The sequence below is a fragment of the Jaculus jaculus genome, unplaced genomic scaffold (genome assembly GCF_020740685.1).
Source record: "Jaculus jaculus isolate mJacJac1 unplaced genomic scaffold, mJacJac1.mat.Y.cur mat_scaffold_158_1_51934_arrow_ctg1, whole genome shotgun sequence".
Classification (NCBI taxonomy): domain Eukaryota; kingdom Metazoa; phylum Chordata; class Mammalia; order Rodentia; family Dipodidae; genus Jaculus; species Jaculus jaculus.
This window is the reverse complement of record NW_025423421.1, coordinates 35,943-51,872: the sequence shown is the minus strand read 5'-3', so window position 1 is coordinate 51,872 and position 15,930 is coordinate 35,943. Positions and strand designations below refer to the sequence as shown.

The 15,930-nt window shown below is 49.2% G+C and overlaps 1 protein-coding gene across 1 annotated transcript in view; it reads right to left on the bottom strand.

Moving 5' to 3' along the window:
- Nucleotides 1-1,038: 1,038 nt before the first annotated feature.
- Nucleotides 1,039-15,930, bottom strand: part of LOC123457252 (centrosomal protein CCDC61-like) — a gene marked incomplete at its 3' end in the record, with an annotated part of 33,610 nt that continues 18,718 nt past the window's right edge. The window contains exons 3-5 of the mRNA XM_045141218.1: nt 11,175-11,333; nt 10,489-10,571; nt 1,039-1,237 (exon numbers count right to left, since the gene is read on the bottom strand). Of these exons, the coding sequence (XP_044997153.1) occupies nt 1,039-1,237; nt 10,489-10,571; nt 11,175-11,322 (430 nt within the window). The remainder of the gene's footprint in view (nt 1,238-10,488; nt 10,572-11,174; nt 11,334-15,930) is intronic.

Here is a 15,930-nt window from a genome sequence, read left to right as displayed (position 1 = left end):
AATAAGGGGCTGGAGAGATGGGTCAGCACTTAAGGCACTTGCCTACAAAACCAAATGACCCAGGTTTGATTCCCAGGACCCACGTCAAGCCAGATGCACATGGCGCATGCATCTAGAGTTTGTTTGCAACAGCTGGAGGCCCTGGTGTGTCCATTTTCCCTCCCTCCCCCCTGCTTGTGAATAAATTAATTAGTTAATATAAACATTTACGGCTGGAGGGATGGGTTAGTGGTTAGGGCAATTGTCTGAGAAGCCAAAGGACCCAAGTTTGGTTCCCCAAGACCCACATAAGCCAGATGCACACGGTGGCACAGGCATTGGGAGTTCATTTGCAGCACCTGGAAGTCCTGGCCCACCCATTTTCTACCTGCTTCTTTCCCTCTTTCTTTCTCTCTCTAATAAATAAAAGAAAAATTTAAATTAAAAAATAGGCCGAGTGTGGCGGCTTACGCCTTTAATCCCAGCACTCAGGAGGCAGATGTAGGAAGATCAACATGGGTTCAAGGCCAGCCTGAGACAACATAGCGAATTCCAGATCAGCTTGAGCTAGAGTGAGACCCAACCTTGAAAAAAAAAAAAAAAAACAACTAAAAACTAATGAGATCATTCAAGAGCCAGCACTCGGGAGGCAGAGGTAGGAGGATCGCCATGAGTTCGAGGCCACCCTGAGACCAAACAGTGAATTCCAGGTTAGCCTGAGCTTCAGTGAGACCCTACCTCAAAAAGCAAAATAAAAATAAAAAGATAAATAAAATAAAAATATTTAATAAATAAATAAATAAACCCAGCTGGGCATGGCGATACATGCCTTTAAGCTCAGCACTTGAGAGGCAGAGTTTGAGACCAGCCTGAGAATGTTACCCAGCGAATTGCAGGTCAGCCTGGGATACAATGAGACCCTACCTCAAAAAACCCCAAAATTAAATAAATATATAAACAGACTAGTACAGATCACGGCTGCTCTGCTCTTTGCAGCCAATCACGATAGGAAATGATATAGACCCCAAGGACTTCACAGTTAGCACAACCCCCCCCCACCGGAGACCACGCCTCCCCCCCGCCCCTGGGCGGGAGCACACCTGTCAAACTCCACGGAGTAGATGAGGATCAGGTAGCGCTTGGAGTTGAGCTGGGCGGACCTGGGGGCCAAGGCACCCGGACGGCCCCCCAACTTGCGGCTCCGCAGGGACTCCAGGTCTGTGTAGGTCAACAGGTCGAGGGTGACGGACTCGCTGCTCTGTTGGAGGGAAAGGCAGGCGCTCTGGAGGACACAGCCAGCCTCACCCACAGTACCCCCCTCCTGGCCCCACTCTGCAGGGTCAGTGGACCCCTGGGCTTCCCTCGCGGGAGGCTGCAGTCACAGAGACCCTGTCGCAGAACAGGACCCAGTGAGATTCGAAGAATACACTGGAGAGAAGCTAAGTGGTCGCCATGGGAGATGCCTTACACCCCCAGAGCTCGCCTAGTACTGGCCACAGAACCCTAAAAGCCTAGGAGCGCGTCAGGCAGCAGCCATGCAGTCAAGACGACCTTCGTTAACAACACATGCGCCCTTCCCACTGGGAGGCCCAAGTACTGGTGGGTGAAGCGACCGCCCCGCCCCCGCAGGGATCTGGCCAGTGGCGCACACAGTCACCCCAGCACGCCCAGCAGTGTGGAGGCAGGAGGAGCGGGAGGTCAAGGTTATTCTCCTGTGGGCTTCATGAGACTCCGCCCCCCCCAAAAAAAAGAGAGAAAAAGAGAAAAGATGACAAAACCAAGCCAACAGCAGCAACTAAAGAATTTACCAGGCCAGCATGGTGGTGCAGGTGTTTAATCCCAGCTCTGGGAAGGCAGAGGTAGGAGGATCACTGTGAGTTCGAGGCCAACCTGAGGCTACATAGGTCATACATACATACATACATACATACATATATATACACACACATACATATGTATAACATAGGTTATATAGGTTAGCGTGGACTAGAGTAAGACCTCACCTCAAAAAAATTTTTTAAAAAACTCAGTAAGCCAGTATTTTTCAAAACATACTCAAAAATCAAAAAGTAGGGCTAGAGGGATGGCTTAGCCATTAAGGCATTTGCCTGTAAAGACAAGGGACCCAGGTTCAAGTCTCCAGGACCCACATAAGCCAGATGCACAAGGAGGCACATGCATCTGGAGTTTGTTTGCAGCGGCTGGAGGCCCTGGTGCACCCATTCTCTCTCTGTCTCTCTCCCCACCACCCCCCCGCCACTTTCTGTCAAATAAATAAATAAATAAATAAATAAATAAATAAATAAATAAATATTTTTTAAAATTGCAAAGTAACAGATCCATGCAGAGTTTGTTCTGGTTTGTGTGGTTGATGTTGGGGTGTGTGTATGTGTGTGTGCGCACACGTGTGCACGTTGTTTTGTTTTCTGAGGTAGGATCTCACTCTAACCCAGACTGACCTGGAATTCACTCTGTAGTCCTGGGTGGCCTTGAACTCAGCAATACTCCTACCTCTGCCTCCTGAATGCTGGGATTAAAGGTGTGCGCCACCACGCCCAGCCTTGGTTTGGCTTTTTTTGAGACAAGGTCTCATGTGGCCCAGACTGGCCCTGCACTCCCTGCACAGCTGAGGATGGCTGTCAACCTCTGATGGGCCTGCCGCCCCCACCACAGCTGGCTACCTCAATGGCTTCTAATGCAGCAGCAACAGGAGTTCACTGCAGATTCCAGGTGACAACCAGCTTCCAGGGCTGTCCAGCACGTGACAGTGTTAGCAAAGGAGCCTCAGTGATGCGAAAGCAGTATACGGCCCTCCTCTTCCCACTGCTCACCTGTGTGAGGCAGGGGTTCTCTACACCTTTTTTTTTTTTTTTCTTTATGAGATAGGGTCTCTCTCTAGCTCAGGCTGGCCTGGAATTCACTCTGTAGTCTCTGGATGGCCTTGAACTCACGGCGATCCTCCTACCTCTCTCTCCCAAGTGTAGGGATTAAAGGTGCGCACCACCATGCCCAGCTACATCATTTTATTTTTGTGTGTGTATGCATGTATGCACATTCATATGCATGTGTGTGAGTCTGCACCTGGATGTGGAGACCAGAGGTTGACATCAGGGTCATCCTTATTCTGTTCTTTGTATTTCTTTTTATGAGAAAGAACAAGAGCAAGAGACTGAGGGAGAACTGGTGTGCCAGGGCCTCCAGCCACTGTATTCGAACTCTAGACGCCTGCACCACCTTGTGCGCATGTGCAACTTTGCGCGCTTGCGTCACCTTGTGCATCTGGCTTACATGGGATCTGGAGAGTTGAGCATGGGCAGTTAGGCTTCACAGGCAAGCACCTTAACCACTACGCCATTTGTCCAGCCCTCGGCCTTATTCTTTGAAACAGGGTCTCTGGCTGAACTAGAGCTCACCAATTAAGCCAGGCTGTCAACCCAGTGATCCCCAGGGATTCTTCTGTCCCTGTCTCCAGAGTTCTGGGGTTACTACTTGGCAGGCCGAGGCAGGAGAATGGCAAAGTTCAAGGCCAGCCTGGGAAACTTAGCAGAACTCCATCTCCAGTTAAAAATAATAAGTCTGATAGTTTAATGATAGGGCACTTACCTAGCATATGCAAAGTCCTGGGTTCAATCCCAGTGTTGAAGGAAGAAAAAAAAAAAGAATCTGCATCAACAAAAGCTCTTCAGTTTCCTCAGTAAACTTTAGAGCCTAAAGGGGTCAAGAGACCGAACAGCTTGGGAACCACTAGTCAGGTGCCAATACAGTGAAATACTAAGCAACAACTAACAAGAATCATAAATACAGGCTGGAGAGATGGCTTAGCAGTTGAGATGCTTGCCTGCAAAGCCTAATGACCGGGATTCAATTTCCCAGGATCCACCTAAAGTTGGATAAAAGTAGCCCATGTATCTGGAGTCTGCTTGCACTGGCTAGAGGCCCTGATATGACCATTCACTTTCTCTCTCTTTCTTTCTTGTTCTTTCTCTCTCCTCTCTGTTTCCCTCTGTTTGCAAATAAATAAACTAATCATAAATATAGGGCTGGAGAGACAGGTTAGCAGTTAAGGTGTTTGCCTGCAAAGTCCAAGGACCCAGGTTCAATTCCCCAGGACCCACATAAGCCAGATGCACAAGGTGACACATGGGCTGGTTTGCAGCAGCTGGAGGCCCTGGCGCGCCCATTCTCTCTCCTTCTTTCACCCTCTCTCAATCAAATAAACAACAAATAAAATATTTTAGAAAAAGCCGGGCATGGTGGCGCACGCCTTTAATCCCAGCACTCGGGAGGCAGAGGTACGAGGATCGCCGTGAGTTCGAGGCCATCCTGAGACTACATAGAGAATTCCAGGTCAGCCTGAGCTAAAGTGAGACCCTACCTCGAAAAACAAAAACAAAAACAAAAAGAATTTTAGGAAAAGAATCATTAATACAAAAGCTGGCAATAAAAACATCTACAAACAAAAAACATGTTATCTACACAGCAATTATGTTAGCCAGCACTGATGCCAAGCTTTTACAGAAGACCAACATTTACTCTCCACAATACAATGACAGAGGAACGACTATTGCTGGCTCTATGTAGCTAGAGAAACTAAGGCAGTGAGGGTAAGAAACTAGCTTAGGAGTCCTCGTGAAAAAGTGGCAGGAAGCCAAGCGTGGTGGGGCACACCTTTAGTCCCAGCTCTCAGGAGACAGAGGTAGGAGGGTCGCTATGAGTTCGAGGTCACCCTGACTACATAGTGAATTCCAGGTCAGCCTAGGCTAGAGCAAAAACCTACCTCAAAAAAGGGTGGGGGAAGGCTGGCCATGATAGCTCACACCTTTAATCCGAGCACTTGTGAGGCAGAGGTAGGAGGATTACTGTCAGTTCAAGGACAGCCTGGGGCTTCAGAGTGAGTTCCAGGTCAGCCTGGACTAGAATGAGACCCTACCTCAAAAAAAGAAGGCCTAGAGAGATGGCCCAGTGGTTAAGGCACTTGCCTATAAAGCCTAATGACTCAGGTTCAATTCCCCAGTACCCACATAAGGCCAGATGCACAAAAGTGGCACATGCATCTGGAGTTTGTTTGCAGGAACCGGTGGCCCTGGCATGCCCATTCTCTCTCTCTCTCTCTCTCTCTCTCTCTCTCTCTCTCTCTCTCTCTCACACACTGCTTGCAAATAGATAAATAATATTTTTAAAATATTTTATTTTTATTTATTTATTTGGGAGAGAGAGAGAGAGAGAAATACAGAAATAGGCAGATAGAGAGAGAGTAAGAGAATGGGCATGTCAGGGCCTCCAGCCACTGCCAACGAACTCCACATGCATGCACCCCTTGTGCATCTGGCTTACGAGGGTTCTGGGGAGTAGAATCTGGGTCCTTTGGCACTGCAGGCAAGTGCCTTAATCGCTAAGCCATCTCTCCAGCCCCAGTAAGTAATATTTTTAAAAGGAAAAACAAATAAGTAAAAGTAGCAGGAATATGTTCGAATTTGGAGTTTGAGTTCTTGGCTACCATGCCTACAAGTATGAAAATGTTACAGCCTTGATAAAGACTAAGAGGGGGATTATGAGGGCTGAAGACATGGCTTAACAGTTAAAACATTTTCTGCAAAGCCAAAGGACCCAGGTTTGATTCCCCAGGACCCACGTAAGCCAGATGAACAAGGGGGCGCATGCGTCTGGAGTTTGTTGGCAGTGGCTGGAGAACCTGTGCTTGCTCTCCCTCTCTCTCTCTGTCTCTCTCTCTCTCTGTCTCTCTCTCTCTGTGTCTTAGTAAATAAATAATTATTTTAAAAGGGCTGGAGAGATGACCCACAGTTAAGGCATTTGCCTGCAAAGACTAATGGCCTGGGATTTATTCTCCAGTACCCACATAAGCCAGATGCACAAAGTGGCACATGCGTCTGGAGTTCATTTTTCGTGACTAGAGGCCCTGGCATGGCCATTCTCTCTGTCTCCGTTCTCTCTGTCCCTCTGCTGGTAAATAAGCAAACAAGTTTAAGGGGGATCACGAGGTGCTCTGGTGCTTCAAGTCACACACCGGCACTGTCAGAGACATGAGGTCAGATCGACCTTCAGAGACGCAATGCAGTGTGGTGCCAGAATACGGCCTACTCTGCACACAGGGCTCTGTCCCTCTAAGCGCTAACCTGCTTCTCCTCTTTAATTTTCCATACTTTATTTTTATTTATCTACTTATTAGAGAGAAAAAGGGAGATAGGCGCCCCAGGGCCTCTGGCCTCTGGTCACTGCTGTACCTCGAGCGCCTGGGCCAGGGCCTGCATAAGGCAGATGCTCAGCAAACGGAAGGAAGGATGGCTACCCTCACACGGGTGGGGGGGTTGACTCAGGTTTCCCCATAAACTTACGTGTTCTGAATGCTAGTCTCCCCAGCTGATGGAGATTTGGAAATTAAAGCCTCCTGGAAGCAGAGCCAGGTGTGATGGCACATACCACCTTTAATCCCAGCACTCGGGAGGCAGAAGTAGGAGGATCGCCATGAGTTTGAAGCCATCCTGAGACTACATAGTGAATTCCAGGTCAGCCTGAGGTAGAGTGAGACCTACCTTGAAAAAGCCAAAAAAAAAAAAAAAAAAAAACCACTCCTGGAAGCAGTGTATTGTGGGGGGTGGGCTTATGGGTGTTATAGCCAGTTTCCCCTTGCCAGTGTTTGGCACACTCTCCTGTTGCTATGGTCCACCTGACGTTGGCCAGGGAGTGAGGTCCACCTTCTGCTCATGGAGCTTCCCCTCAAGTCTGTAAGCCAAACCAACCCCCTTTTCTCCCCAAATCTGCTCTTGGTCGGGTGATTTCTGCCAGCAATGAGAATCTGACTGTAACAGTAAAGTGGTACTGAGGAGTGGGGTTGCTGCTAGACACCTGATCGTGTGATTCTGGCCTTTTGCAGCTGATTTTCAAAAGGAATGTGGAAGAAATAGAAACCTTGGCCTAAGAGACGCTTGCAGTGCTGTAAGTACAGCTTGATGGACTATTCTGGTCAGAGTTGAAAGACCTGAATGCAGAAAGAACTATGAACTACGAGGTTTGGTTCAGGAGGGTGAGAAAGAGCTTTGCTTGGACTGGGCTAGAAGCAGTTTGTGTGACAAGCTTGCTGCTATGGCCCTGTCCTGAGAACTTGTGCACGGATGTGCAGAAATGGACTCATGTGAGCAGAGAGACATGGCACAAATGAAATCTCTGGGCCAAACTTTCTGCCTGTTCAGCTTCAGTTGTATGAAAGGTTACAACCATTGACTTAGGCCAGCTGACATGCATCGGGACAACAGAAAAAAATGCAGTCTTTTGAAAGAGCCTGAACGCTGAAGGAGTGTCCTGTTCTTCAAAGTCTGCTTTATTCCCCCATGGATTAAGAAACTGGCACCCTACCTGGTATTGTGGAGTATAAGAAATGCAGGAAAGAGGAAAGAGAGGGTCATTGCATTTGCAACAGACTTGTGTTTTGGAAATGGCAATGGGCAGTGTGAAGAAGGTTTGCTGGATGCCTGAATGGAGACCCAATGGAGCCATGAGGGTGAGCCGTGGCTTGCAGGAGAGATGCGGGGAAACGAGATGGCTGCCCAAGAAAGCTGCCGGCCTTGGATGAAGTTTTCCAGGACTGTGAGTAGCCTAGCTGGAGGAGCGGAATTGGAACTCCAGAGACTTGTCGCTGGTTAGAATTACCAGACTTGGAAATTTGTCACTGACTAGAGTTGTTGGACTTGAAGCTACAGACTTTGGTGTTTACCCTGGTTATTTTAAATCTTGTATTGGTTGAATACATCTTTTCTATGCCCAATGCCATCTTTTGTAGTGTGAATGTTTTTTCTGTGCCATTATGGGGTTTTGGAGGTTTTTTGGTATTATGGCTCAGTTAAGACTTTGGATTATGGCTATGTTTGAACTTTGTTAGGATTACTAAAAACGATAGGGACTCAAAGTTGTACTGAATGCAGTGTATTTCATAACATGTGTGGATGGATATCAGTTCATGGGGCCGGGGCGGAATGTGGTAGTTTCATTCTGGTGTCCCCCATGACTTGGGTATTCTTTTTGTTGTTGTTCGTCGAGGCAGGGTCTCACTCTAGGCCAGGCTGACCTGGAATTCACTGTGTAGTGTCAGGGTGGCCTTGAACTCATGCAATCCTCCTACCTCTGACTCAGAGTGCTGGGATTAAAGGCATGCACTACCACGCCTGGCTCAATCTAGGTATTCTGAATGCCAGTCTCCCCAGCTGACGGCAGTTGGAAATTAAAGTCTCCTGGAGGCAGTGTATTATTGGGGGCAAGCTTATGGGTGTTATAAAGAGTTTCCCTTCACCAGTGTTTGGCGCACTCTCCTGTTGTTATTGTCCACCTTATGTTGGTCAGGGGGTGATGCCACTGTTTTCCCCTGCCATCATGTGTAAACCAAAATAAACCCTTTTTTCCCAAAAGCTGCTCTTGGGTGATTTCTGCCAGCAATGAGAACCTGACTGCAGCACATGGCTACCTCTTTTACATTGAGGGAGACTTCTAACACGCCCTCTGAGGCTCAGGGAACGTGGTAGAAGAGTGGGCAGACTGTGAAAGCCGTAGGGTGGGAAGGTGCACTGTGAGGCATTGCCCCCTCACAGAGCCTAAGTGGCACATTCATGCTCCCCCCTCCAGAGATTACCCATAACCCCACTGAGGAACCCTCAGGGGAATGGGAACAGGGGAGAGGAAAAATAACAGTATATATAACCTGCCGGGCGTGGTGGCACACGCCTTTAATCCCAGCACTCGGGAGGCAGAGGTAGGAGGATCACCGTGAGTTCGAGGCCACCCTGAGACTACAGAATGAATTGCAGGTCAGCCTGCGCTACAGCAAGACCCTACTTTGAAAAAACAAAAAACATAGAGGATTAATATCTAGGATATACAAAGAACTCAAAAAGTTAAGTGATAAGGAATCAAACAAGCCAATCAAAATATGGGCTATGGAGCTAAATAGAACATTCTCAAAGGAAGAAATACGAATGGCATATAAGCATCTAAAAAAATGTTCTATGTCACTAGTCATCAGGGAAATGCAGATTAAAACTACATTGAGATTCCATCTCACTCCTGTCAGATTGGCTACCATCATGAAAACAAATGATCATAAATGTTGGCGGGGATGTGGAAAAAGAGGAACCCTTCTGCACTGCTGGTGGGAATGCAATCTGGTCCAGCCATTGTGGAAAACAGTGTGGAGGTTCCTAAAACAGCTAGAGATTGATCTACCATATGTCCCAGCTATAGCACTCCTAGGCATATATCCAAAGGACTCATCTCATTTCCTTAGAAGTACATGCTCAACCATGTTTATTGATGCTCAATTTATAATAGCTGGGAAATGGAACCAGCCTAGATGCCCCTCAACTGTTGAGTGGATAATGAAGATGTAGCACATTTTTATACAATGGAGTTCTACTCAGCGGTAAAGAAAAATGAAGTTATGAAATTTGCAGAAAAATGGATGGACCTGGAAAGAATTATACTAAGTGAGGTAACCCAGGCCCAGAAAGCCAAACGCCACATGTTCTCTCTCATATGTGGATCCTAGCTACAGATGATTAGGCTTCTGCGTGAGAAGGAAAATACTTGCTAGCAGAGGCCAGTAAGTTAAAAAGGAGACATAAAGGGAAGAGAAAGGAAGGGAGGAGGATACTTAATAGGTTGATATTGTATATATGTAGTTACAATGATTGTAATGGGGAGGTAATATGACGGAGAATGGAATTTCAAATGGGAAAGTATGGGGGTGGGGAGGGAGGGAATTACCATGGGATATATTTTATAATCATGGAAAATGTTAATAAAAATAAAATAAAATAAAAAAAAAACCAAAAAAAAAACCAAAGTTCTCAGTTGTAAAAAAGCAGATTGCAAGGGCTGGAGACATGGCTTAGCAATTAAGGTGCTTGCCTGCAAAGCCTGAAGCCCCAGGTTCGATTCCCCAGTACCCACATAAGCACAAGGTATCACATGCATCTGGAGTTCATTTGCACTGGCTATACACCCTGGCATGCCTATTCTCTCTCTTCCTCTCTCTCTCCCCCCTTTCTCTCAAATAAATAAATATTTTTAAAAAGCAGATTGCAGAACACCTTGGAAAATATATCGACTATATGTGTAATTATAGATCTGCAGACAGAGAGGAGGGAGAGAGGGAGGAAAACGCTGAATCAATTGGCAATTCTCACCAACATCTTAACAAGAACATGAACAGTGGAGTTTTACTTTCTTCTCTACATTTCCCTGTGATCTGAATTTTCCACTGACACTGGAGAACGAGGAAGCCCTGTCCCGTCAGTGAACGAAAGCCCAACTGGACATGGAGGCGCACACCTTTAATCCCAGCATCAGGAGGCTCCCTGCGAGCTCAAGGTCAGCCTGGGCTAGAGTGACACACTACCTGGGGGAGAGGGGAGGGAAGAAAAGACAAAAGCAAGAGAAAGCCCGGGGTCCTGCATCCATCAGGGGGTTTCCACACCTCACCCGACCCTACAGCCTGGGCCCTACCTGGGTGAGGGCTGACTCCAACATGTTACAGAAGATGTTGAACTGCTTGAAGTTCCCCATCTTGTGAGTCAGGTCTTCGATGACTGGTGGGAAGAAAAGTTCCTCCTGAGGTCTGACCACTCGTCCAACCCCAAAGCAAGGCACTCAAGCTCTCCAGTTCTGCCTCCTCCCGGTGCCTCTGGCATGAGCAGCGGTGCCCCACACCCCTTCTCCCTGGGGAGCTTGTGGTCAGACAGAAGAGGCAGGGGATCCATGATTAAGGTTGGCCTTGGTTGCTGGGTGTTGCAGTCTGGTTCGCATTGCTGTTAGAAATCACCCAACCAAGAGCAGCTTCTGGGAAAAAAGAGATTTATTTTGGCTTACAGGCTCGAGGGGAAGCTCCACGATGGCAGGGAAAAACGATGGCATGAGCAGAGGGTGGACATCACCCCCTGGCCAACATAAGATGGACCACAGCAACAGGAGGGTGTGCCAAACACTGGCATGGGGAAACTGGCTATAAAGCCCATAAGCCCGCCCCCAACAATACACTCCCTCCAGGAGGCATTAATTCCCAAATCTCCATCAGCTGGGAAGCTAGCATTCAGAACACCTAAGTTTATGGGGGACACCTGAATCAAACCACCACACTGGGGGAAGCTGAACCCAGGGAGGACAGGTGAGCCCACTCCAGTAGGAACACTCACCACTGGCATCGAATTCACCCCGCCACTGGTCGGCCGTCATCCGGTCCTCCACTTCCAACTCCAGGGTCTGCCCGGAAACCACCACCCGCACCACGTGCTCCACACCCCGGAAGACATAGTCCACCTGCAGGCCAGTGGGCTGGTCCATGGCCAGGGACCCTAAAGAAAGGGACAAAACAGACAGATGAGTTTGGTTTTGTGTGAGATATGGCTTTTTGTTTTGTTTTGTTTTTTTCCAGGTAGAGTCTCACTCTCTGGCCCAGGCTGACCTGGAATTCACTGTGTAGTCTCAGGGTGGCCTTGAACTCACAGTGATCCTCCTACTTCTGCCTCCTGAGTGTTGGGATTAAAGGTGTGCGCCACCACGCCTGCCTGAGACAGAGTTTGTGGTTGTTTTTTTTAATATTTATTTATTTATTTGAGAGAGAGAATGGGCGCACCAGGGCCTCCAGCCACTGCAGTCAAACTCCAGATGCATGTGCTACGTTGTGCATCTGGCTTATTTCAGTACTGAGGAATTGAACCTGGGCTCTCAGGTTTTTCAAGCAAGCACCTTAACCAGTAAGCCAACCCTCAGACAGGGTCTGATTATGAACCCCAGGCTGTCCTCAAACTTGCAGAAGTCCTCTTGCCTTGGAAGGATCCAGGTTCGACTCTTCAGGACCCACATAAGCCAGATGCACAAGGGGGCGCATGCACCTGGAGTTTATTTGCAGTGGCTGGAGGCCCTGGTGCGCCCATACTCTCTCTCTCTCTCAGGTAGATAAAACATACTTTTAAAAGTGAGACTGACCTTGTGCATTTGGCTTTATGTGGGACTTGGGGAATTGAACCTGCGTCCTTTGGCTTGGCAGGCAAGAAGTGCCTTAACAGCTAAGCCATCTCTCCAGCCTACATGTTACTTTTTTAATTAATCTTTTTAAATTATTTATTTATTTATTTGAAAGCGACAGACACAGAGAGAAAGACAGATAGAGGGAGAGAGAGAGAATGGATGCACCAGGGCTTCCAGCCTCTGCAAACGAACTCCAGATGCGTGCGCCCCCTTGTGCATCTGGCTAACGTGGGACCTGGGGAACCGAGCCTGGAACCCGGGTCCTTAGGCTTCATAGGCAAGTGCTTAACCGCTAAGCCATCTCTCCAGCCCCATATGTTACTTCTTAAGCACTCAGTGTCTCTATGTCTTTATTTTAAAAGTGGAGCCAAGAGTCACTCCCTTGTAAGAGTGTGTACAAAGTGCTTTGCATATTTAACGCTCAATAAGACTCCGCCCAGTGGAGTTTCTATTACAGTGAGGCTTTTACTAATGGCCTATAAATGTGCTTTCCATTTCAATTTAATTTATATTAGGTACTTTTTTCTTATTGGCATGTAACAATTACACATATTTGCTTGATAATTTGATACATGTACACAATGTGATTATAGTGTGGGTTTTGGTGTGAATTTAAAGTTATTATAGGGACTGGGGATATGGCTCACTAGTTAAAGGCCCTTGCTTACAAAGCCTGCTGGCCCAGTTTAATTCCCCAGGACCCACATAAAGCCAGATGCACACAATGACGCGATGCATATGTCTGGAGTTCTCCATAGTGACAAGGGTCCTGGAGCCTCTATACTTCCTCTCCGTCTCTATCTCTCTGCTAGCAAATAAATAAATATATGTTTGGATTTAAAAAAAAAAAGTGAGGCTGGAAGCCGGGCGTGGTGGCGCACGCCTTTAATCCCAGCACTCAGGAGGCAGAGGTAGGAGGATCGCCGTGAGTTCAAGGCCACCCTGAGACTCCATAGTGAATTCCCAGGTCAGCCTGGGCTAGAGTGAGACCTTACCTCGAGAAACCAAAAAATAAAATATAAAAAAAAAGGCTGGAGAGATGGCTTAGGGGTTAAGGCTCTTGCCTGCAAAGCCTAATGACCCAGTTTCAATTCCCCAGGTCCCACATAAGCCAGATGCACAAGGTGATGTGTCTGGAATTCATTTGCAGTGACTGGAGGCCCTGGTGTGCCCATTCTTTATCTGCCTCTTTCTCTATCTTTTTCTAATAAATAATTTTTTTAAAAAAAACGGGCTGGGATGTAGCTCAGCAATAGACTATACACCTAGAATCCATGAGTGAGGGGCTGGGGAGTGGCTCAGCAATAGAATACTTGTCTGGAATCCACCAGTGAGAGGCTGGGGGTGTGGTTCACTTGCCTAAAATCCAACCGAAAGGGCTAGGGGTTTGCCTCAGTAGTACAGGTTTTGTTGTTTTTTTCATTATTTTTAATTTTACTTTATTTATTCGAAAGAGAGAGTGAGCACACCAGGGTCTCCAGCCACTGCAAACAAACTCCAGACACATGTGCCACCACGTGTATCTAGCTTCCTAGGTACTGGGGAATTGAACCTCGGTTCTTAGGTTTCCCAGGCAAGCACCTTAATCACTAAGCCACCTCTCCAGCCCCTCTCCCCCCTTTTTTATGGATTTTCAAACTAGGGTCTCACTCTAGCTCACACTGACCTGAAATTCACTCTGTAGTCTCAGGGTGGTCTCGAACTCATGGTGATCCTCCTACCTCTACCACCCAAGTGCTAGGATTAAAGGCGTGTGCCTCCATGCTCGGCTCCCTTTTTTCATATTTTTGTTTTGTTTTTTCAAGGTAGGTTCTCATTCTAACCCAGGCTGACCTTAGACTCACTCTGCAGCCTTAGAACCGACCTCTTATCCAGGAGAGGGGTGTCTGGTGCATTTTGGAGGGCTTTACTAAATCTGGGGTACCCTAACAGTTGTGCTTTCACTTTCTGAGAGCTCAGAACCTAAGCTTCCTTCATTGGCACCAAGTACAGAGCCTGGCAGTGCCCGCCCCGCCCCGCTGGGGGTTCTGGGCCCTGCCCACAGACCTACCCTCACTCTCCAAGCACCAATCAGAAGCCGCGCCGTCGCCTTTACCAAGGCACTGGGGGTGACTAGGGCTGGAGAAGGGGTCCTAGACCCAGGACAGGAGCCCGCCTCCCTCTGCCCCCACCTCCGGGCGGGTCCTGCCGCGCTCCCCGCAGCAGAGCCGCTCTCTCCCGCCACGGGCCCTGCCGCGCTTCCCAGCACTCCTCACTGCACCCGCCACGGGGGCCCCCGCATCAGCTGGACAGCACGCTCCTGCGCCCCAACTTCCCCCACAACCAACGCACACTGCAGTCCCTCCCTGACCCGGCTGCCACCACACGCCCCACATGGCCACAGCACTCCAGCTCCCTCTCCTTTGGGGTACCTCCCCCCTCCCTCTCAGGACCCCCTCCACGTCCCTGCCCCTAGTGCTGTGTTCCCCAGAAGCCAGCACCATCTCCCCACAGTCTCCTGCCTCCATCCTACTCTCCACTGAGCAATGGGGGGCCACCCACTGCTTCTCCCTACGCCAGCCCCCATGCTCTCCTAGGGCTCCCCACGTTTCCTGCCTGAACTCTATCACGCCCCTTTACTCTGCCCACGTATTTCTTTGAGGGTCTAACAGACATACATCCTCCTTCAGCCAGCATTCCATCTACCGCACATTTCACCTGCAACTGCCCAAATGTATGTAAACCCCTCCTTCCCAAGGAGAGCCTCACAAAACATCACCACGCCCATTTCTGGGGAACCCTGGGCTCTGCATCCCCCGACCCCGCCCCGTTCCTCTACCTGCATGCTGTGTGTCTGTCCTGGGACCCGCGGCCCCTCCTGTCACCAATTCCATTGCCAAGCCAAGCCCCTCCAGGCTCGTCTTCCACACAGTGCCCCGGAGGAAGGGGAGGGAGAGGGGTCGAGGCCCCGCCCCCACCAGCCCGTGACGTCATCACCCCAGCCCAGCCGGAGTGGGGGCATCCCAGTGACCCACTGTGACCCAGTGTCCGGCTTCAAGACATCAAGGCTCCCTTCGCACTCAGAATCTAGCTCTCCCCCTGACATCTTCCACTAAGGATCCCCTTGCCTTTCTGGAATTATGTCACTACCCCTGGCTCCTCCTCCCAAACTGAGCTCCCCGATTTCACACCCCTCAGCAGAAAGAAATCTACACACCGACTTCCCCCTGATTCATGCACACCACCATCTCTCATCAGCCTCGTGGGCAGACCGCCCACCCACACCCACCCCACCGAGGTTTGTTTGCCCACCCACGCTTGGCAGGCAGCACCCACGTATCACTTCGCCAGCTAGCCGTGACCTAGCCCAGCACACTAAGCCTCCACCCCACACAGCGACACCCGCAGCCGGGGCTGCAGCCCCACTGAGCTGGCCTCCCCAGCCCTGGGTGAATATGAGCTTGCACCTCCCTCCGCCTGCACTCTCCCAGTACATGCCATAGTCCATAGTCCCCTGGAATACACAGAAACAAAAGCCCTTTAAGACAGCCCACCAGGCTTCGCGGCCTCTGGCTACGATCAAGTATAGGACACCCCAAAGTGCCCCAACACTCCTCAGCACGTCCAGGCCCATCATGTCCCTCAAATTCTTTGCTTGGGACAAGGACAAGCACACTTACCTACTCAACAGCTCCGCCTAGTGGTAATAAAACCATCTCCTCCCCATTTTACAGATGAAACTGAGCGCCCCCTGCTAGGAACACTGGTCATCCCCTACTCACCACCCACCTGCTTTCCCTGACCATCCTCCCACAGCTCCCCGCTCCCTCCCTCTAGGCACTAATGAGGCTCACGCCCTACGCGTGGCCTGTGGAACAGGCTGGGGATGCCGGATTCAGATCACAGGTCCCCCCTCTCACCCCAGTATGACTGGGTGAGGAG